This window comes from Mastigoproctus giganteus, chromosome 12, assembly GCF_048544385.1.
Source record: "Mastigoproctus giganteus isolate SK-2022 chromosome 12, ASM4854438v1, whole genome shotgun sequence".
Classification (NCBI taxonomy): Eukaryota; Metazoa; Arthropoda; class Arachnida; order Uropygi; family Thelyphonidae; genus Mastigoproctus; species Mastigoproctus giganteus.
Window position 1 is genome coordinate 92,751,259 of NC_143586.1, and position 24,951 is coordinate 92,776,209.

Here is a 24,951-nt window from a genome sequence, read left to right on the forward strand (position 1 = left end):
ATGGGACAGAAATAAAGTATTTTTTGATATTACTATTGTTGATTGGTGTAGTATTTTGTATCCTATCCTTAGCTTGTACCCTAATTCGATTTACTGTGTTAATGGGATAATCCCTGTTTAAGAATCTGCTAGTTAATATTTGTATTTCTGAGTCCAAAGCAGAATCCGTCGTTGAATATTTATAGTGCCGGGTCTACTCCACTTATCGTGAAGTAGACCCGGCACTGTTTACCAATTTGGTAAATCAATACAATAAAACGTTAACCACATATCGTAAAAACGACTACATTACTATGGTTCAGTTGAAGGAATTGAAGTCCAGAACATACAATATTCCTGCACTTTTCGGTCAGGTAAAATTACACAAGACTGGATTTCATATTCAACCTATTGTTTCCTACAGGAACTCGGCATTTTCAGCCTTAGCCACACATGTATATAACATTATAAAACCTTTTAGACAGGTTATACAATTTGGGATTAAGAATTACGATACATTATTTAATAATCTTAAAGACTGTAGACTCGGCGACAATGACAATTTATTCTCACTAGATGTTACCTCATTATATACGAATGTAAACGTTGAATACACATTAGATATTATTTGGGATATGTTAAATAAAAACTCGACACCGATTAATTAAAAGAAGCTGCCTATTAAGGAAATTTTTCACTTAATTAAACTGTTAGTTGAGGCTAACTACATCACCTTTCGAGACAAGGTGTACAAACAAATTTTTGGATTACCAATGGGTTTGAGCCTGAGTGGCTTAATGTCAGAGATCTATCTCTCAACGATTGAGTAGATACATTTGACACCTTTTCGTCCCCGTATCACATACTATGGGAGGTATTTAGACGATGTTCTAGTTATTACCGATAGTAGTACTATCCAAGACATTTTACATTCGTTTAATAATATTCATTCTAGACACAAATTTACATTGGAAAGGGAAGATACGGATACAAAGTCATTAAACTTTCTAAATTTCACGCTTACCCGGGACTCGAACAAAATACAATTTAGCATCTATCGAAAACCCACAAACACCGGTATGCTTCTACATTATAATAGCTATCACCCGTTCACCTACAAAAGATCAATTATCTTTAATCAATTTCTAAATGCCTATAAATATTCAACGACGGATTCTGCTTTGGACTCAGAAATACAAATATTAACTAGCAGATTCTTAAACAGGGATTATCCCATTAATACAATAAATCGAATTAGGGTACAAGCTAAGGATAGGATACAAAATACTACACCAATCAACAATAGTAATATCAAAAAATACTTTATTTCTGTCCCATATGTTGAACAGTGGCACAAACAGCTTAACAGATTCTTTAAAGATACCGAATTTAAAATTATAGCTAGGCCTATACGGAAGTTACACACTATACTGAACAATCGCTCTGTTCTTTCCGCATTCGCAACTCAAATTAATGATCTGGTATACAACATTTCTTGCGGTGATTGCGACTCGTCTTACCAAGGTTCGACGCGGTTTTCTCTTAATATTCGTGTAAATCAACACGAAGCCTCAGATCGTGCTTCTCGTTCAGCAGCGTCAGAATTAGCCTTTCATGCCATTAACGAAAAACATACTTTGGTATTTAACGAGGCCAAAATACTTAACGTTCAACGTAATTATACGCGACTATTAATTGCAGAAACCGTTGAAATTAAATTACACAAGAATTCTGTTAATGTTCGGCGGCCATATTTGATCTCCGATGCGTGGACCTTTACGCGCATGCGCGAAGACATATAATCACTATTTAAGTTGCAGGTTTAGCCTGATTTGGTAATTTTCATTCCTGTGATCACGACAGTCGGTCGAAAAGCATTGTCAGCTTCAGGAAGGAAAATCGTTTTGAATATTTTCGTTAGATTCTTTTAATTGCGTTAATTTGAATTTTAATTGTTTTAGATTGATTTTGAATTGTGTTAAATTGATTATTTAATTATTTATATTTTACTTTAATGTACCGGTAAGTTGTCGATTTTTTTCGTTTTTTCCGTTTTAATTTCTGGAGGGAACGTAGAAGTGTTCTACGTACTATATTGAGGTAAACTCCTCTTATTAATTTACTAATATTATTATCAACGTAGAACATATTGAGTATTACAGCTCTGATTCATACTATCATGTACCATATAGATGTGTTTTCAATTTTAAGCAGTGGGAAATGCTATCTAATTAGATATTTGCAAACAAATAAGCATAGCAACTGCATGCAGTGTATAGAAAGATATGTTGCATTTCATCATTGGTGACAGTGATGACATAAGTGCCAAATGTTTATTTTCATTTTTTTTTTTCTCATAGAACATAATATCCATCTGAGCTGTGCCAGCACACCTCAGAGGAATATTACATCATGCAGGCACATTGTTCAGAAATATTTCCCAATAGCAAAAAAATACACATTTTTCTGGGAGAACAAAAACCATCATTGTCAGGGAAATTGCATGGATGGAGAAAGTAGTGATAGTGCTGAAAAATGGGCAATTTTAAATTTCTACAGATGGCAGTAATAAAAGTTATTAAAGCTGCATCTCACTGTGGTGATCTTTGTATTGAAAAAAAAAAAAAAATAAATAAAATAAAATCAAAAGCAGCTTGCTCTCAGTGCTAGCATTGGAAGGTGATTCTACAGGTGGAACACTGGGAATCTTCTCAACAACAACCTGAAAGCATATGGAATTTTTAAAAAAAAAACTGTTTTGAAATTAGCATTGATAATGCACCTATTATGGTAGGCCTAAAAACTGGAATAGCAAGGGTATTAAAAGAAGAGATTGAACTTAGTGGTAATAGGTTGTTCCTGTCATCTTATTAATTTGTGTGCTGAAAAGGGAGCTGCTTACCTTTCTATGAAAGTTTTGAAAGAAGACAAATTGATGAACTCAAAAAAAAAAGGAACCTCTGAATTGCAAACTTCTGGTAAAAGTAATCCTATACTGCTCAAGCAGACTGTTAATTCTAGTCATATCCTCATTTGTGCAGAAAGTCTGTTCACATTTCTCTCTTCTGACTTCAATAAAGCAATTTGCTTGTTCCTTTTCAATGTTATGGCAACATTTGAGAATCCAAACACAGCTCTTCAATGCAACATACCTTACATCCATGTACTGAGGTCATCATTCCTAGATATTTGAAGAATGTTATGAGCAAATTTATTTTACCAGCAGTTTGTAAATGTTCTACTTTTATTTTGGAAATTGATTACCATATTAGAGTAAATCAGGATGATTCTGACTTAGTCATAGACATTTCTATTGCTAACATTCTGGCAAGTCTGAAACAAGAGGAGAAAATTTTGTTCTTTTTTTGCTCAGTGAGGAAGCGCTTTATGGCTGCACGTGACTACATGGTTCCCAAGTTCCCGTTTAAAAATTATGTTCTTACAAATGCCGGTGTGGCACAAATTCATCAATTAGCATTAGTAGAGGCATTTGATGCAAGAAAGCAAGCTTATGCAGCATCAGCCAAAAAAAAAAAATAAATAAAATAAAAAAAATAATAAATAAATAAATAAATAAAAAATAACCACTTCCACTTCACCCCTCTGTTCGTTCGAAATCCCTGTCCAGCTGAGCCTTAAACTTATTTAGGCTATCAACTTCCACGACAAGGGATGGAAGTTTATTTCACCAACCAACCACCCGCTAGCTAAAGGCAAATTTCCTCACATCTATCCTACATCTGTCTTTTCTCAATTTGAATTTATGCCCTCTCAGGTGATTATTCTGAGCAAGAGGAAGAATCCCATCAGCATTGCCGACCGGGCTAGCCGAGTGGGTAAAGTACCTGCCCGGCAACCCAAAGGTCGCGGGTTCGATTCCCGCCTCGGGCTTGGATCAAAGTACTGCAAAAACCTTGGGAGGTGCAATATGGCCACAGAAGCCGATGCGCCAACAACTACCAAATCAAAAAAAAAAAAAAAAACCATCAGCATTGAGCATGCTCAAACCATTCAAGGCTTTATACACCTCTATCAGATCACCTCGCCGGTGCCTAGTCTCCAGACACTGTATTTGTTATTTGGTTATTTGGTTTTTTTTTTAGGAGCATTAGCAACTAAGGCCATATTGCTCCGGGATATACGGTGGTCATTCCATGACCTTTCCGCATTCTCCATATTTGGTGGTGACGGGCTCGAACCCCGGTCTAATCAAGAAGCGTGTGCTACGCACTGCTGCTCCTTCCCACCTGGCTACGGAGGCGCCTCCAGACACTGTAATTTGCAAAACTTAAGCCTTTCTTCGTAAGAGCACCCCTTTGTTCCATTCACTAATCTTGTTGCTTTTCTCTGTACTCCTTCCAGCATCTCTACATCCTTCTTGAAATGAGGCCTCCAGACCTGTATACAGTACTCTAGGTGTGGTCTGACCATTGCCTTATACAATGGAATAATCACCTCCTTATCCCTGCTAGAAAAATTCCTATATATCATTGACAATACACCATGAGCTACTCTTGCAGCCCGTCTGCACTGCTCAGAAAACTTCATATCTGCCTGTATAACCACCCCCCAAGTCCCTTTCACTCTCTACCACTGTCAGTGTAGTACCACAGAGTTGATATGTTGCTCTGGAGTTGCTGTTTCCCATATGTAGTACTTTACATTTGTCAATGTTAAACTTCATTTGCCACCTCGAAGCCGATCTGCTCAACCTTTCCAGATCCTGTTGCAGTAGCATAGTGTCAGTAGTGTCCTTGACAACCCTGCCAACCTTCGTATCGTCGGCAAACTTGGACATTAAGCTTGATATACCATCATCAATATTATTTATAAATACAGAAAACAATAATGGACCCAATACTGAACCCTGAGGAACTCCACTAATAACATTAGTCCACGATGAGCAGTGTCCATTGATTACCACTCTCTGTCTTCTCCCCCTCAACCACCCCTTTATCCACAGCAGCAATTTGCCTCCAATGTCACACTGCTCCAATTTGTGCAAGCAGTCTTCCATGTGCAACAGTATCAAAAGCCTTTCTAAGATCCAAGTATATAATATCAAAGTTATTCCCTGCATTAAGTTCTTTTGTGACTGCATCATAGTATCCAATCAAATTGGTCAGGCAAGACTTCCCCTTAATGAAACCATGCTGTGTCTGAGCTATGACTGAAGTCTTGTCTAGATGATCCTGCAGTGCTTCTTTAACCAGTGCCTCCATTAATTTTCCAGGAACAGAAGTTAAACTAACAGGTCTATAATTATTTGTGTCGCGCTTTGATCCTCCTTTGTGAATTGGGGTTACATTTGCACATCTCCAGTCCATGGGTACTTCCCCTGAGTCCAAGGAAGCTCTCATAATTATGGCTAAGGATTTGCTTACTTTCTTTGCTGCTTCCTTTAATATAACTGGATAGATCCCATCTACCCCAGGTGCCTTTCTTGTATTTATCTTCAACAATTTCTCCTCCACTTTACTCTCAGTTATTACAAGATTCTCTAGCTTACTGCCAGAGTTGAATACACCTCTGGCATTCCCCTCGCTGAATAACTCCTCATATGTGAATGTCGATGCAAAATATTCATTTAGTTTGTTAGCTACCTGAGCAGGATCATCAACAGTTGACCCATCGATATCAAGTGGACCAATCTGATTCATCCCCTTCCTTCTAGAGTTTACATAAGTAAAGAACTCTTTGCATCCCTTGCCAAAGATTTCTTGTAATCTGCCTTCGCCTGCCTAACCTCCTTTGTAACTTGGTTACAGATCAACTTGTATCTATCATAGGCTTCTGTGTCACGTGTTAATTTGTAAGTATCCCATGCATTTTTCTTCTCTGCCATATGTCTCATTAGTTCATCTGACATCCACTTAGGCCTAAACCTTGAACAATATTTCTTAGTTGGTATGTAAAGCCTAGTAGCTTCCAAGATAAGTTCTTTGAATGCTTCCCATTTTGAATTTGCTGTTGGTAACATCATCAGTTGGTCCCACTGTATAGAATTTAAATACTGTCTCAGTCCATCGTAGTCGCCTTTACGAAAACAATAACCCTTCCCTTTACCACTAATGGTAGTTACCTCTTTGAGTAAATCCCACTTCAGCACACTGTGATCACTGCCATCTAGTGGTTCATTTACCTGCAGATTTTTAATGCATGAAGAATCACTACTGATAATCAAATCAAGAGTATTACTCTCTCTAGTTGCCTCCCGAACATGCTGATATAGATAACAATCATCCAATAAATCCACAAAAGCCTTGCTAGTGTGTGAGTGACCAGCCCCCAAATTCCAGTCAATATCTGGGAAATTAAAATCCCCCATTAAAAGACTCTCTGATTTACTGGCCCACTCTATTTCCCCGTACAGTTTCTTATTATACTCATCAGAGTCATTAGGCCTATAGCACACTCCTACTCTCAATTTTGATCTTCCAATGCTTATGTCACACCAAACTGACTCGACATTGCACTGTCCAGTAATGTCGACTGGCTTCACTTCCTTGGATTTTATGCATTTCTTAACTAATAGCATAACCCCTCCTCCCTTCCTACCCTGTCTATCCTTTCTGTAGACATTGTACTCCCCAAATTCCAGTTCTGCAATCCTTATATCTATGTGACACCACATCTCTGAAATCCCCACAATATCTGCCTTTGATGTTTTGAGCAATACCTCAAATTCATCAAATTTATTTACTAAACTCCTAGCATTGCTGTACACGCAAGTATACATGCACCTGTTCTTTTTCTTAGCTACCCTAACACAACCTATGTGTTTATTTGTACCCCAATGATTCCCAGCAGTCTCTGAACTATCCTGCATCTTATTTTCCAGGCTGTGGCTCATTCCAATAGAAGCAGTGCAAGAATCACTTTCACCTCTGCCGGTTGCTACTGTTAATCTATTAGTCCTTGTATCTCCCCAATCTAGCAGTTTTCCGACCCACCTAACACTGCCTCGATAGCATCAGCAAACATTCTTGCACCCTTTCTATTTAAGTGTATCCCATCCCTGTAGAAGCAGTCTCTCCTGTTAACATTGGCAGTGCATTATTTTCAGAAAGTGATCCAAAACTGGAAAAGAAGCGATGTTATCAAATTCTCTTAAATACTAGGCAAAACAGATGGCCAACTGTTCAAAAGGCTTAATTACTAAACATACCTCCAATTCTCAAATAATAAAAACTAAGTGGTTTTCTCCGAGTTTATTTACCAATTGTCTGATTACCAGTCTTTGAATTCAAGACTCTAAATTCAATTCATCCCCCCCCCCCCCTCCTCTAATTTGTGTTTTCGTAGCAGCCCACAAGATTATTTTCATGTTCTGCTTCATATCCTGTCTATATGGATCTACAATTCCAACTCTTTTTCTGCATAGGTCAAGTTACTATTGAGAACATTACTTGACCTCTAGAAAATTCGACTAATTTTCAACATATCCAAGATTATACTTATGAAGTTTTCATCAGGAGGAAACTCTTACTGCTGCAGCTCTAACTCATTACCATAAACTGTGAATTTTGAGTACTGTAAACTCTTAGTGGAAATGCTTCTATAGAATTCTATTGATTATTGAACTCTATTTTTAACGTTATGGACTTAAATCTGCAACCAAAACTAATACTTTCTTTCATGTATTATTGTTAAGTATTTTGGAAAAAATTTTCCAAAATACTTATTGTTTAATATAGTGTTGTACTACATGCAATGTAATACAACACTTATTATTGTTTAATATTACAGGAAACTCCCTTATGACACAGTACTTCTACTACACGGTTTCACTCTAACATGATTGATAAATTCAAAGACTGTGTTGTAGGATTGACAGAGCAGGTTTGTGGAAGGAAAAACCTTCATACACAGCATTTCATACACTTGCTTTCTTGCATCACATGCCACTACTACTACCACCATGGGCATCATTTTAATATACTTAAGTGACATACCCAGAAATTTTGGTTTATGTGCTGTTTCACATTGATAGCTTTTACAAGTATTAATACATGACAGTACAATTATATAATGTAAAACAAAATGTTCTTGGGGAGGATTTAGCTACCACCAAATGGCAGTATCATATTCTTATGGTAATCTGCTGCCACTGCCTGAAGTGCATGACACAGCATTTCAAATTACTGTACATACCAACATGTATTCATGAACATATGGCTGCGCTTTAAAACTTAACCTGAAAAAGAAACAAAAACTTGAAGTGACAGGAGCAAGCCACATGTTTTAGTCAAGGTGATTGATTGACAGGTACATGTCATGTGAGAAATAGAATATGTTAGGAAGGAATATTACAGCAATTATGCCCACTGTCAGTTTACACTGTTAATAATTTACTGAGACTCTTTTCCCACTTGTTCTTAACATTTATTTTTCTCTTCCACATATGCATGATTCATACAAAGTTGTATAAATCATTTACTGTTGCTGAAAAATATCTTTGATTCAAAACATAAATAAAATGACTTGAGTTAAAGGGAAAATTGGTGTCAAAATAATGGCATTCCGTACTCATTTCTCATTTTTCATTTCTGACCTGATTTTTCAACAGTTTTGAAAAATCAGGTCAGAATTGCAAGTTTTCCATAAATTTAAAGATATTTGGTGCACATGACTGATTACAACAGCAACAAATGAAGGGTTTGAGAAAATTTGGGTATTTTTCACAAACAGAAGTGGTGTGATGAACATACTCATAGTTGAACATACTGTTGTAGAAAATTCTAAATGGGAATCATTCAGAGAAGTAATCACAGAAACTACTAGGCTTTTATACCAAAGATAGAAAACAAAGGTACCAAAGTTCATGGCTTAGACCTAACTGAATATCAGATGAACTGATGAGACTTGTAGCAGAGAAGAAAAATGCATGGGATGCATATAGATTATCAGGTGATACTGATACCTACAGTAGATATAAACTAGTCTGCAACAATGGAGGTTAGGCAAACTAAGGTACATTACAAGAAGTCTATGGCAAAGAATGTAAAGAAAAGCAGCAAAGATTTTGTTTCTTATGTAAACACTAGAAGGAAGGGATGAATAACATTAAACCACTAAATATGAATAGTTTAACCATTGATGATTCTGCTCATGTAGTTGAAAACCTGAATAGGTATTTTGCATCTACATTCACACAAAGAATTTTTAGGTATGAGGATGACAGAAGTTTATCAAATTTTTACAGGGAGCTAAATGATTTTGTGATAAATGAGAGGAAAGTGAAAGAGAAATTGTTGAAGCTAAATTAAAAAATGCACCTGGGGTGGGAGGAGTTTAATAATTATATTAAGGGAGGCAGTAAAAGAGGTAAGCAAACCTTTAGCCATAATCATGAGAACGTCCTTAGATTTGGGGGAGGTTCCTATTGACTAGAGATGTTCAAGTGTATCTCCAATTCATTTAAAGGTGGGATCAAATGGTGACACAAGTAATTACAGACCTATTAGCTTGTCTTTTCCAAAGAAACTAATGGAGTCGCTGGTTAAAGAAGTAATGCAGGACCATCTAGACAGGAATGCAATTATAGTACAGTCACAGATAAGGGACAGTCTTGTCTGCCTAATCCAATTGGATATGATGATGCAGTAACAAAGCTTCCTGGAATTCCAAACTTGACCTTATTCAAGTATTTGCATAAGACAATTGGGAAGTGTTTCCTTGTTTGCATTAGCTCTTTGTGACTTATGCTGCTACTGTGTAATCTTTTGTTAGTGATTCATCTTTACAACCTATCCTTTGTGCAGAGTACATCATAAGTGGTTTCATTTCATAATGTGTCTTCAATAACTGATTTATTTTGTAATTTTTACTTGCCCAACCTTGAGAGCTGTGGAAGATTTCTTCACTTGAGATTAACAATATCCTTACAGGTAAAGACAACAGTCTTGCTTCCTACAAATTTGTGTCCTGGAGGATTCCCCCAGAGTCATCTTTCTTTGAAATGAATACTATGGCCCCTAAATGCCATAATACAGATTATCATCAATGACTAGAAACTAGTGTCTGTAGACACTGATTTGTGTTTTCTGGACGTTGAGTACAAAAGCATGATAAATCACTTGTACTTGGTCACAGTGTTTGAAAATTTTATCTAGATGTATTGTGAGCCCTCTATTTATAAAAGGATTTTGCCTTGTTTCTATTGTACTGTTGTGTAAACTTTTTATTTGGCAATAAATAAGTAACAAAGTTAAAATACATAGATAGGTAGGTAGGTATAAAAGTTTATTACTATTCTGATATGCTTTGTCTGAATTTATTTTGAAATTATTTTACTGTTCATAATCATAAGTTCTTACCATAAAATCAGTTCTGAGTGCAGTTTAGGAAGGGAAAAAACCTTAAGTTTAAGTTGTTATTAAGTGATAGTGTGCATTTGAAGTGAGAATGGAGGCTTATTCAAACTGAGAAATGGCAGCCATGTATCTCAAATATGGACTTAAAGTGGGTGTTGTGCAGCCACAGCAAGCTGTCTATACAAGGAAAGGTTTCTGAATCGTTATCTGCCTTTCAGAGAACAGATGAGACTGGAGATGCAGAATCATCCAACAAGTGAGTTTCAGATACTGGTAGACCAATCAGCGCCAGAACTGTTAGATCGGAAGGGTAGATGCTGAATCCAAGTGACATCTGAAGGATCAGCAGAAGGCATAAGATGCACAACTGTGGAGAGAAAATTATGGAAATGTTGGCTTTATCTGTTCCACATCCAAAGGGTACTGAAGCTGATTTCCTACCATGAGAAGTTAGTTTTTTGTACTTGGTGCTTACTCTGAATTCTCTTTTTATACCCTTCCTATTTTTTGACAACACTAACTTCATAAGACATGGTGTGATCAATTTTTATAGCATGATGGCAGAGGGGGTCTGCCATCATGCTATAAAAATTGGTCTGCATGCCATCATCCAGCAGAAATTTAGTATTAATCTATGGGTAGGCATTATTTCCAGTTGTTTAAAGTGTCCTTTTGTTTTGCCTGAAAGGTCAACCAGAGAATCCTTTATTTTTTTAAGGAAAAGATTTATGCAATTTACTAGATGAGATTCTTCTTGTTGTCCAATATCATATGTATTTTAGGCATAGTTTATGCATGACTGTGCTCTGTCTCATTTTAGTTGAGTAGCCAGAGACTGTTCGAATGCACATTTATCTAAATAAATGGATAGGCCTTGGAATCCTTATTTCGTGACCTTCTTACTCTCTGGATCATCAATTTTTGCCTGTGGGAGTCATCTGAGATTTATCATTTACATGTTACTCATTGATAATGTTGAAATGCTTTGCTAATGTGTAGAACAAGGACTATCAAATTGAAACATACCTGGAATTTTTGAATGCATCAGGCAGTCCATGATGAGGTGTGTTAAGGTGTATCCAAACATAACATGGTTTAATTTTGTATCATCTCAATCATTCTGAGCACTCCCTTTAAAGGTAATGTGGTTGGAACACAAAGCACGCTGCAACTCAGACACAATGATTTTGGACTTCGGTTTATATAAATTTTTTTTTTATTTCTTTTGGCTCCTGAATTGATCCTAAAAGTATGGCCCACATCACAAAGAACCCTGTGTGTATATAATGATTTTTTAAAGATGAGAAATTCAGTCTTTTCTAGATTTGTTTGAAATCATTTCTTTTGAACATTAGCATATAATGCAAGAAAGCAAGCTTATACAGCATCAGCCAAAAAAAACCCCTCTTTTCCTATTTCACTCATCCATTTGCTCCAAACATTTGTCCAGTTCTTCCCTTAATTTATTTAAGCTATCAACTTTCACAACAATAACAGATGGAAGTTTGTTCCAGCTGTTTATTTGGTTTTTTTGGTTTTTTGGAGCATTAGCAACTAAGGCCATATTGCTCCGGGATATGTGGTGGTCTTTCCTTGACCTTTCTGCATCTTCCGTATTTGGTGGTGACGGGTTCGAACCCCGGTCTAATGAAGAAGTGTGTGCTACGCACTGCTGCTCCTTCCCACCTGGCTACGGAGGCGCCTGTTTGTTCCAGCAATCAACCTATTCACTGGCTAAATGCGAATTTCTACACATCCATTCTACAACTGTCTTTCTTCAATTTGAGTTTATGTCCCCTCAGATACATAATCTGTGCAAGAGGAAGAATTCAATCAGCATTGAGCCTGCTCAATTTCGGGACCTTTCAGGATCTTATACACCTCGATCAGATCACCTCTCAGGTGCCTAGTCTCCAGACACTAATTTGCAGAACTTAAGCCTTTCTTGGTAAGAGCACCCCTTTGTTTCCCTCACCAATTTTGGTGCCCTTTTCTGTACTTGCTCTAGCAACTGTACATCCCTCCTAAAATGAGGCCTTCAGACCTGTATGCAGTACAGAATTGTATGCCATACTCAAGGTGTGGCCTGACCATTGCCTTATGCAAAGGGATAATCGCCTCCTTATCCCTGCTAGCAAAATTCCTCTATATCAGGAGTGGCCAACTTAATTTGTGATGCCATCTACTTTTTTCCTTCAAAATGTGCCGCGATCTACCATCTCAAAAATTTCATTGCACAAGGTGCACAATTTGAGTGATGACTATATTTAAAATTCGTCGTGATCGACCAAAATTAAATCCGTGATTGACTGGTAAATCGACTCGTTGGCCACCCCTGCTCTATATGATTGGCAAAACCCCATGACCTGCTCTGGGCCTGTCTGCACTGTTCAGAAAACTTATATCTAACTGCACAATTACCCCAACGTCTTTTTCATTCTCCACTACCCTGAGTTTAGTACCACACAGTTGGTACATTTCTCTAGGGTTATTGCTACCCATATGCAGTACTTTGCAGTTGTCTATTTTAAACTTCAGTTGCCACTTGTCAGCCCATCTACCCAACTTTTCTAGATACTCTTGCAGTAGTATACTGTCATTAACAACCCTGCCAACCTTTGTATCATCTGTAAACTTGGACATTAAGCCTGATATACCTACATCAATATCATTCATAAATATACAAAGCAACAATGGGCCCAACACTGAACCCTGGGGGCTCCACTAGTGTAGTGCTTCAAGACGCTTTTGTTCTTCTTTACATTAGTAAGAACTGTTTTTTTTTTTTTTTTTTTTATATACAGCCCTTTCTATACAGTTAAGGTTAAGATTTTTTTGTGATATCACATTTGAAACGTCTTTTTTCTTATCTATTCTCATTAGAGGCCAACTTTCAAAGCTATATGTGGTTAAAGAAGAAATTGATAAAAAAAAACATAATAATAATAATAATAAAAAAGAGTAATTTCTCCAATACTTGGGGTTTCACAGTTGCCTAGGATCTTAGATTCCTATGGGTAATTTGGTAATGACTTTTCTTGCTGAGTGGAAGGTATGGAGAATTAGTGACTTTAAGAACTTCAGCTAAGGTTTTCATCTGGTACTGAGTTATTTTGACTCAAGTGAAGGTGTACTACTGGAAAATTCTAGCTTTCAGTGCTTTAGAACACAAAAAAAAATAAAAAAAAAAAAAAAACCTCACCCCTTTAAAAGACAGTCAACTTATTCATATATAGACATATTATACAGGTTCATGATGGCCTGAGTTGTCTTTGAGCCAATCTAAAACAGTCCCATCTAGAGTAGTTATTCATTCCTTTTGTGCACTCTGTTTTATACGTAATAATATTTTTAATTTTACAGGAAGTTTCAAGAACAACCAGTTACTCAAAAAGAGAACAAAAATAGATTACTTCCTTTGAAGAGAGCAGTTCTTGTTCGTCGACAGTGTAGCCAACCACAACTGGAAATAAATTCTAGTTTACGGAGAAGTGGGATCAAAAGAGAGGTGAATATAATTGTTAAATAAAAAAAAAAATTAATATCTTGTAATAGATTAGAAACAATAGCTGTTGCTTAAGTAATAATTGAAATGGATCAAAAAATCGTGTTGATTTTTTTAGAAAAGAATTACTTCTTCAGAATTTTTATTTACAGAATTTAAATACAGCCTTTCTTCACTTTAGCATAGTATGACTTGGCACTCTATATTTTTATACTCTTCTCCCCAATGTTGTGATGTGTTCCTCTGAAATAGTACTATTCACTTCAATTGCCTTAGCTAACCAATCAGTAGTTGCTTGGAAGTCTGAGTAGGCTCCTGTCAAAAAACTGTTCTTTGCCTCTTTTCAACCAGATTGTCTGTCTGAATAACTCACAATACTTTACAAGAAAAATATTTTTGTTGCCTCTCTGTTAAAAATTCAACATTAATTAATAATTAGTTGGAAAACAGCTGAATTTTGCTGTCCCTGTGCTAATATTTTTATTATTTGTAGCAGTTTGAGTTATTAACTCTCTCAACACACCAGTTGCTGTTATGCCTAATGGTTGCTGCTTATTGAATTGCTAGTCTTTTGCAACCATGGCCATAGAACTCTATGGGTGCCCAATGCTAGAAAATATGACATTTCAGTGTCTTTATTTTTAACAAGTATTTGAAAGCAATATTGTTACAGTATCTCCCCCTAATGTATATTTGACTAAGTAAAAAAAAAAAGTCAAATAAATATCTGTATTAGCAGCTATGTTCTGTAAGCTCCTAATTTTAATACATATAAAAAATTGACCAATTAAGTAAGAAGGTTTTTTTGTTTTTTTTTTAAAGAAAATATAACTATTTGAGCTATAAATATGATAATTAGAATAGAGTATTTTATATAATTATCGATTGGGAAAACACACTTAAGAAATATCCACAAATTTTACCATGCTATAAGTTTTTGATTTTTGCAATCTAAGACAACAGAATATGGCACAGTCACGTTACTAATTGCCCCCGCATCTAGTGTAGCAGTTTATTTTTAGGAAACATATCATTATAATATTATTCTTCAATATGCAGTAGATCCAATTTTTAAAAAAACAATAAATAAATCTTTATTGGTAGCCATGATATAATCATAGCCTATATACATGTACTGCGTGTAAGAATTCCTCTTGGTGTGCATAATGACCATTTATTATGCACACCAGCTTTTATTAAACTATTTTGTTTGGAAATTTTTTTTTAAATTATTGTTGCTATGAAGGTAATATTTTGACATTACACTGTGCTCTTAATATAATTACTGAACCAGAGAAAATAAAAGTTCAATGAAAAACAGTTACAAATGGCAGTCTTATAATTTTTCTGATTTTTAGTTGTTTTTCAGGCCTCCATGCACATAATAACTTTATGAAACCTAATAAGTTAGCTCTAATGGATCACTAACATAGCAGATTGTTTTTGAAAACAGTATCATATTTTATTTGAGTATTTCACAGATTAAAAAAAAAAAAATTAACACAGAAATCTCAGAAGTAGCCAAATTTAGCTGTTAAAAGTCAAAAGCATTTTTGAGTTACATTACTAGACTTTTTATTTTAAAAAAAAAAAAAATTAATTCCTTGTTATGAATACGACATTTCAGTATATAGCATTCATGTAATTATTGGCTTGGGGAGCAAAAATTTAATGGCAAAAAATATAAATGCCAACACTGTAAGCTTCTGATGTTTTGGGATCTAGTCAACCCCCTACATGTCTACTCACATTTAAAAATTTTACAGAGTTATTAACAGACCAAAAGTTTAAATGTTTCTGTTATATTCAATGTGTATGTAGAGAGATTATGCACTTAAATCAGTCAGGAACGTTAGGCAGGACAACTGTATGGTACCACACTCAAGGAAGTGGAGATACTCTTGATCTGATTATCAGTAGTGATTCTTCATGTATCAAGAATCTGCAGATAAAGGAACCACTAGGTGGCAGTGATCACAGTGTGCTGAAGTGGGATTTACTCAGAGGTAACTACCATCAAGGGTAAAGGGAAGGGTTTTTGCTTTCGTAAAGTTTTTGCAGGTTTTTGCTTTCGTGACTACGGTGGTCTGAGACAGTATTTAAATTCTATACGGTGGAACCAACTGATGATGTTACCAAAACAAATTCAAAATGGGAAACATTCAAAGAATTAATCTTGGAAGCTAATAGGCTTTTCATACGAACAAAGAAATATTGTTCAAGATTTAGGCCTAAATGGATGAACTAATTAGACATGTGACAGAAGAAAAATGCATAGAATATATATAAATTAACATGTGACACAGAAGCCTATGATAGATATAAGCTGGTCTGTAACCAAGTTACAAAGGAAGTTAGGGAGGTGAAGGCAGATTACGAGAAATCTTTGGTAAAGGATGCAAAGAAAAACAGCAAAGCGTTCTTTGCTTATGTAAACTCTAGAAGGAAGGGGATGAATCAGATTGGTCCACTTGATATCGATGATTCAACTATTGATGATCCTGCTCAGGTAGCTAACAAACTAAATGAATATTTTGCATCGACATTCACACATGAGGAGTTATTCGGGGAGGGGAATGCCAGAGGTGTATTCAATAACTGAGAGTAAAGTGGAGGAGAAATTGTTGAAGATAAACAAAAGAAAGGCACCTCGGGTGGATGGAATCTATCCAGTTATATTAAAGGAAGTGGCAAAGGAAGTAAGCAAACCCTTAGCCATAATTATGAGAGCTTCCCTGGACTCAGGGGAAGTACCCATGGACTGGAGATGTGCAAATGTGACCCCAATCCACAAAGGAGGATCAAAGGGAGACAGGTAATTACAGACCTGTTAGTTTAGCTTCTGATCCAGAAAAATTAATGGAGGCACTGGTTAAAGAAGCATTGCAGGATCATCTAGCATTAGCAAAGGCACATGATGTAAGAAAGCAAGCTTATATAGCATCATCCAAAAAAAAAAAAAATCCCTTATTTCACCCATCCACTTGCTCCAAATGTTTGTCAAGTTCTGCCTTGAATCTATTTAAGCTATCAACTTCTACAACGACAGATGGAAGTTTGTTCCAGCAATCAACCATCCGCTGGCTAAAGGCAAACTTCCGCACATTTATCCTACAACTGTTATTCCTCAATTTGAAATTATGCCCTCTCAGGCGATTATTCTGAGCAAGAGGAAGAATTCCATCTGCATTGAGCATGCTCAAACCATTAAAGGCTTTATACACCTCAATCAGATCACCTTGCAGGTGCCTAGTTTCCAGACACTGTAATTTGCAAAACTTAAGCCTTTCTTCTTAAGAGCAACCCTTTGTTCCATTCACTAATCTTGTTGTCCTTCTCTGTACTTGTTCCAACAGCTCTACATTCTTCTTAAAATGAGGCCTCCAGACCTGTATACAGTACTGAAGGTGTGGCCTGATCATTACCTTATACAAGGGGATAATCACCTCCTTATCCCTGTTAGAAAAATGCCTGTATATCATTGACAAGACACCATGAGCTACTCTTGCAGACCGTCTGCACTGCTCCGAAAACTTCATATCTGCCTGCACAATTATCTCCCGGTCCTTTTCATTCTCTACCACTGTCAGTGTGGTACCACAGAGTGGATACGTTACTCTGGGATTACTGCTTCCCATATGTAGTACTCTACATTTGTCAATGTTAAACTTCATTTGCCACCTCTCAGCCCATCTGCTTAACTTTTCTAATTTAACCAGATGGGCTAACTTAAGTTAAGCTAATCTAAGTTAAGCAGATGGGCTAACATTGGTGGAGTCCCTCAGGCGACTCCACTAATAACATTAGTTCCTGAAGAGCAGTGTCTGGACAAGACTTCAGTTATAGCTCGGACATAGCATGTGTTTGTTAAGGGGAAGTCTTGTCTGACTAATCTAATTGGATACTATGATGTAGTCACAAAGGGACTGGATGCAAAGAATAACTCTGATATCATATATTTGGATCTTAGAAAAGCCTTTGATACTTTTGCACATGGAAGACTGCTGCACAAATTGGAGCAGTGTGGCATTGGAGGCAAATTGCTGCTATGGATAAAGTGATGGTTGAGTGGGAGAAGACAGAAAGTGGTAATCAATGGACACTGCTCTTCGTGGACTAATGTTATTAGTGGAGTCCCTCAGGGTTTAGTGTTGGGTCCATTGTTGTTTTCTGTATTTATAAATGATATTGATGATGGTATAAAAGGCTTAATGTCCAAGTTTGCCGACGATACGAAGGTTGGCAGGGTTGTCAATGACACTAATGACAGTACACTGCTGGAACAGGATCTAGAAAAGTTGAGCAGATGGGCTGAGAGGTGGCAAATGAATTTTAACATCTTTGATCTTTCGGTTGAGTCTCATCAAGTATTCTTTCTAATCTGTTAGTAATGACCCTTGTGAACAACTTGTAATGTGGGATAACAAGCTAATTGGTCTATAATTTCCAATTTCTGATTTATCTCATTTCTTATGCAGCAAAACTATGATTGCATTATTCTACTCCTTATCACACCTTTTCTAATGCATTTTGTGAAGAGTCCAGCCAGTTTTTATGCCATGTCTCTTCCTCCCAAATTTAACAACTTTACAATAACTTCATCTTTCCCCGGGGCTTTCTGATTCTTCATTTTCTTCAACGCATGTTCTGCCTCATCAGGAAGGATATTGGGTATGTCATATGTGTTACTAATTTGTGATCCATCTTCCCCACTGCTGGCATCATTCCCTCACTCCTTGTATAATTCTCTATAGTAGTCTTCTGCTATTTGAATTAAGCGTTCTCTGCTATTTATAAATACACCATCGCTATTCTTCAGTTTCAGTATTATTTGTCTTTCCTTATTACTGCTCATGGCTGCTAATTTAAGTCCTTTGTTTTCCCTTAATGCTTGTTCTACTTTTCTTGTGTTAAATCTTCTTATGTCCTCTCTGAGTCTCCTTCTAATGGCTTTGCATAAGTCAGAATACTCAATTTTCTCCTTGTCAGTGTTTATCTTGTTCTTCATTTGTTGTCTTCGGTTCATCATGACAAGTGTTTCAATTTATGGCACACTTAACAATAATGATAAAAAGCTACTAAAATTTGTGGAATTTACTACTCTTAATTATAAACACAGTATCTTAGTATAAAGATAGCCATAAGTTTGTCAAAGGAGCATAAAAAAAAAAAAAAGGGGTATAGGGACATAAAGGATTTTAGATCGGAAGTAACCATCCTCTATTGAGTAAATTGAAAATGACAGTTACTACCAAAATTACAAAAAAAGTGGTCAGGGTATTAAAATTGGAAAAAAATAAAATAATAATGCTTTCAGATTTATAAACTGTCATTAAATTAGAGCCCTTCTTGTTGAAAAGTTAAATGGCATTCTTGATGTTGATGTCACTTTAGATGAAGAATGGCAAAATTTAAGAGAACTCGAATGGAATTTGTTAACCCATGCTTGATCCAAGAAGTCATAGAGGTAGCTAGAGAAAAGGAAAATATTATGTGAAATTTTTGGCAAATAAAGTAATAAATTCATATTGAAATATAAAGAGAAGTGTAAGAGAATTAAGTTATGTGTGAACAAGGTTACGGAAATATCTCGGTAAGATTATTAGAAAGACATGAAGGAAACAATATTATAAAAAGTTGGAACACTTTTCGACATTCATTTCAAATGTGCAGAGATGGTAGGGAGAACAGGTAGAAAAGCAATAAAAAAATGGTATTAAAAAGCAATAAGCATAAGCTGAAGGATATTTTAGCAGTATACAGAAAATACTTCAGAGAATTTCTAGAGAAAAGAGCTGAAGATATCACTGCAGAAGGTGAAGATTAAATCGAGGAAATTGTAGACACTCTCCTCTCTGTTGATGCAGAAAAGTTTATGGAAAATATAAAGTATGGAAATTTAACATGTTTTTTTTTTTATATATATATATATGAAGACAAGATACTTGTTGATATTAGTTGGTCTTTGAGGTTGTCACAGACATTCCCTCAGAAATGCCAGACAAGCTGTACTTGCTACCTGGTAGTCTAAAATGCTGATGGAACTGATATTCGGGTGGCACTCAAGTCAAGTGGACCCAATCTTGGTGAAGTCCGGACAGTTTGTGACAGCCAAATCCTCTGCTTGCACCTTCACGATGTTAGTACCCCGGGACTGTTAGTAATCCTGGGTATAACCTCCACGCACAAGCACACTGTGGGTGACCACCCAAGTGTGAACTAACGTAAGCAGGGGTCGAGGTGTGGTGTCACACCACATGGAGGAATGCTGCCCCTCTGTGTTACCAGTCAATACTAGATGGTAGATGACTCTCATCAACCAGTGCAATTCCAGCACTTTGCTTATTGGAGGCTTCAAGTGGAGCAACCTATGTTTAGTCTCCAGAGCTAAGTTCCGATCAAGCCTTCCCCATCTCTTCCGTCATGGTGAGATCCAATCTTCCTCACATTTCAAGGGTACAGCTCTAAAACAGTGTTCGCAGGCTGGCCACTAGTTAGTACACCGAACCGAACCTATTGGTATCTCTTTTGGAGGCTTCTGGATAAGCTAGTGTATAATCTTGCTACCTCTACTCTGCCAAGTAGTGACTGGAAGGAGTCTGAGTAGTGTGTATGCGGTGGGGCCATTGCCAAGGCCACGTTATGTCAAGGATCTGGGTATATTCTTACCATGTGTACGCCATATCCAAAAATTTCATTACTTCATACAGCATGTACCCCCCCCCCACATGGTGACAATACACCATAAATTGTCAAACTAATAGAGTAAACTTATCTGCGAAAAGATCTACACCACCCAAACACTTCCTAGTTCACTTCACAAATATACGTGTGGGGGATCTCAATTCTAATCTCAACGATGTCCATTTCCACTTGCAGTCTGCCAAACCCCATGTACTTTTTCTGACAGAATCTCAGTTATTGGTTGATTCAAATACTGCTCATCTCAGTTACCCAAATTATTCCCTGTATGATTCCTTTCGCCTCAAAGGTACTTGTGCATATGTCCGTTCTGATGTTCCCTGTGAGAGACTTGGTAATTTGGAATCTCCTCTTTTCGATCTTCTCTGGTTTAAAATCTCTCTACCTCATTCTGTCTAATTCACCTGTTGTCTCTATCATTCTCCCAACTCCACTAATCACTTGGAGCTCTTTGACTTTCTCCAGTCCAACTTTCCTGACAGTGAGGTAATTTTCCTTGCTGATTTTAATGTTCACAACTCCAGCTGGCTTCTGTTTTCTAGTCACACTGACCCAGCTGGTCGAAATGCCGAGGCTTTTGCATTTACTAATGACCTTGCACAGATTGTTCATTTACTAAAAGAATACCGGACAATGCTAACCATACAGCCAACACATTTGATCTTTTTCTCACAAACAACCCTTATAAATACACGGTCGAAGTGAGTGGTCCTTTAGGCACCTCAGATTACAACTTGGTGATTGTCTCTTCTCCAATGGAGCCTTTATCTCATGGCTATTCCCAACCTCGTGTTGTTTAGCATTAAAAGAATGCAAAATGGGATGACCTGCAAAATTTCTTTTCCCCTCTTCCTTGGTCAGATTACTGTTTCAAAAGTTCTGATGTCAATGTTTGCTCAAATCGTGTCTGTGAAATTATTCTTGTAGGAATGGAATCCTTTATCCCCACTCCACTTTAAAATCTCGTCCTTTATCTAAACCTTAGTTTTCCAATAAATGTGCTAAGGCTGTTCAAGAGAAGAATGTTGCATGTTGTAATTGGCTTTTTTCTAATTCTTCAGTTTCATTTTCAGACTACACCAAAGCTTGCAACAATTGTAAAGCAGTTATTAATAAATCCAAACTAGATTTTGAACAGGCTAAGAGTAGAAAACTTGCTTCTTGCAACTAATGGTAGCCGAACATTCTGGTCTCTTGCCAAAGCTATTGGCCGCAACTTTTGCCCACCTCTGTCAAAACCAGATGGTTCTGTTGTCACTTCAGCTAATGATAAAGCTGACCTGCTAGCATCCCATTTTCCTTCCAACTGGTGTATTAATGATCTTGGTAAAACACCTCCCACCATTCCCAACATGCTCCATTCAATGCCTCCTGTGGTCTTCCATCAAAAGAATGTCAGAAGGATTTTGACGAATCTTGATGCAAAGAAAGCTCCAGGTCCTGATGGTATTTCTCCACTTGTTCTGAAAACCTGTGCCACCTTTTTTCACATTCTTATTCCAAAGATGTTTTTCCTTCTGCTTGGAAATTTGCTCATATCCAGCCAGTTCTGAAAAGGGGTGACAAATCCCTCCCATCCAATTATCATCCCATTTCAATAACTTCTACTCTTTCTAAAGTAATGGAGAAATCAATTAACCCCCAACTCTTAAACTACCTAGAAACCTTCCATCTGATCAACAGTCGCCACTATGGATTCCATCAGTGTCGATCCACTGGTGATATTCTGGCTCATGTTACTCATTTATGGACAAATTCAATGGAAAAGTTTGGTGAAACCCAAGCAGTTGCTCTTGACATCTCAAAAGCTTTCGATCGTGTTTGGCATAACGGCCTTCTAAACAAGCTTCGATCTTATGGTTTGCCGACTGTTTTTTGTTATTTGTTATCCAGTTTTCTCTCTGATCGCTCACTGAGAGTGATGGTAGACGGTTCTCTGTCTTCTAACTTCTCCCACTATTTTCCTCTTGTATATTAATGTCATTCTTCCATTGACTGGAAATCCTATCCATAGTTTTGCCTATGATAGCACATTGCATTCCACTTTCCATTTTGAGAAACTTTGCCCTGCTCAATCAGCTTCAACTTCTTGAATATCCGCTACCAATTCCTTAAATGTTCGATCTCCAGGTAATTCTCCAGTGGGGCAAAGACAACTCAGTTGATTTCAATCCTTCTAAAACTCAACTTTGTCTTATATCTCGCAAAAAGGATTCTTCTACTCCTATGCTTATCTTTGGTGATACTCCGATTTCTAGCTAAGTTCATATATCTCTTTTGGGAATTACCCTGACTTCTAATCTCTCTTGGCACAAGCACATTGGAAATATTGCTTTCTCTGCATCGAAAAAACTTGGTTTTCTCTTTCACCCTCGGTGGTAGTTTTCCAAACAGCTGTTCACCCTGTACAAATCACAAATCCACCCTACCATGGAACGTTGTTCCCACATCTGGGGCTGTGCCCCCAAATCTCTCTCAGTCTTCTAGATTTCATTCAGAAGAGGGCAGTTAGGTTAATTAATGACTCATCTCTAATAGAGTCTCTCCACTTGCTGTCTCATAAATGTACTGTTTCTGCTGCAAGCCTTTTCTATAGATACTTCTGTGGGCACTGTTCTTCTGAATTGGCTTCTATAATTCCCGCTCTCTCTTTCAAAACAGTCCGAACACGTGTTGCCACCAGCCAACATCTATTTACTGTCCAACTTCAAACTCACAGAACCCACTTTTCATTTTCCTCGTTTATTCATTCAACTGCCATTTTCTGGAACAACATTCCTTCATATGTGTTTCCTGAAAATTAGTCTACAGAAGTTCAAGTATAATGTCAACAAATATCTTCTCTCGTCTTCTCAACCTCCAACCCAAGCACGGTGCTAAGTACTATAGGTTCTAATACCTCTTGTGTTTGGGGTTTTCATAAAAAAAAAATTAGACTTGAATGTTGGTAGATGTAATTTTCAGGAAATAAATATGAAGGAGTGTTGTTCCAGAGAACAGAAGTAGAAGGGATAAATATAGTTGTGGCACATATTCAGACTAGTTTGGAAGATATTGGGAGAATTACAAATACCAATTCAGAAGAACAGTGCCCGTGGAAGTACCTATACAAGGAGACACATAGCATAAACAATGTCTACAAGACAGAATGGAAAAACTTTGTAAAAGATAAATCATTAATTAACTTGACTGCCCCCTTTTAAATAGTCTAGAAGCTTCCAAGATTTTGGGAGTGCCACCCTAGATGCAGAAACAATATTCCATAGTAAGGGGGATTTGAGAATTGCACATGGTGAGTAGTTGTTTCGAAGAAAAGTTAAACCAACAGTGGAAAAAAAAAAAAGAAACCCAATTATTTTGATGCAGAGGAAACAATATTTGTGTTGTGCTTGTGCCAAGGGAAATTATTAGGGTAATTCCCCAATAGACATGTGATCTTGTCTAGAAAGCTGAGTGTCATTGAAGATAAGCATATGAGCAGTAGACTTTTTTTGCAAGAAATAAGGCAGAACTCAGTTTTAGAAGTTCTGAAGATAATTTAATCTACACCCCATTATTGCAGCCAATAGCTTGGATAAGAGACCACAATACTCAACTACCATTTGGACAAGAAACAAGTTTTCTTCTCTTAGCTTGTTCAAAATCAAGTTTGGATTGATTAGTAACTACTTAACAATTGATGCACGTTTCAGTGTAGGCAAAAAATGAGGCTGGAGATTTGGATACAAGCCAGTTGTGATAAATTATATCCTTGCCTTGAACAGCCGTAGAATTTATTGGAAAACCAAGGTTTTGATAAAAACGAGCTTTTAGGGTTTAGTGTAGAAAAAAGGAATTCATCCCACAATAATTTCTTTGACACGATCTGAGCAAAACACTGGGATCAGAAGATTTCAAACAGTTATCTTAACCAAGGAATAGAAATTCTGAAAATCATTCCATTCCACATTCTTGTGGAACCACATGATGCAAAGCTGAAAATTGCCAGGAGGGCTTCTTCAGAGAAGAGACCATTGTCAAGCTGTGATCTGAGGTGCTTAGAAAATCACTAACATTAAACATATACTTTAAAGGATTGTTGGTGAAAAAAAATCAAAAAATTTTGAGTGTGTAGTTAGGATTGTCTGGCATTCTGGTAGGTAAATAAACAAACACCTTGAAGTCACTGGTAATTGCAAAAGCCTCTGCATCATGACCAACTTGAGTTGTGGATGTAAAAATCAAGGGAAATTACCTCACTTTTGGGAAATCACTTTTGGGAAAATTAGACTGAAAAAAGTCAAATTTTGAAGAAAGGAAGTTGGAGTTCTGAATGATTATTACAGTTAGGAGAATGATAGAGACATGACAGGTGAATTTGACAGAATGGAATAGAGAGATTTTAAGCAAGAAGAAATCAAGAAGAGGAGATTCTAAATTAGGAAGTCTCTGACAAGGAATATCAGAATG

The 24,951-nt window shown here is 36.8% G+C and overlaps 1 protein-coding gene across 1 annotated transcript in view; it reads left to right on the plus strand.

Annotated features, from left to right (window-relative positions):
- Positions 1–24,951, plus strand: part of LOC150077279 (FYVE, RhoGEF and PH domain-containing protein 6-like) — a 109,602-nt gene that overhangs the window by 58,859 nt on the left and 25,792 nt on the right. The window contains exon 5 of the mRNA XM_090385841.1: positions 13,659–13,803. Within this exon, the coding sequence (XP_090241967.1) occupies positions 13,659–13,803 (145 nt within the window). The remainder of the gene's footprint in view (positions 1–13,658; positions 13,804–24,951) is intronic.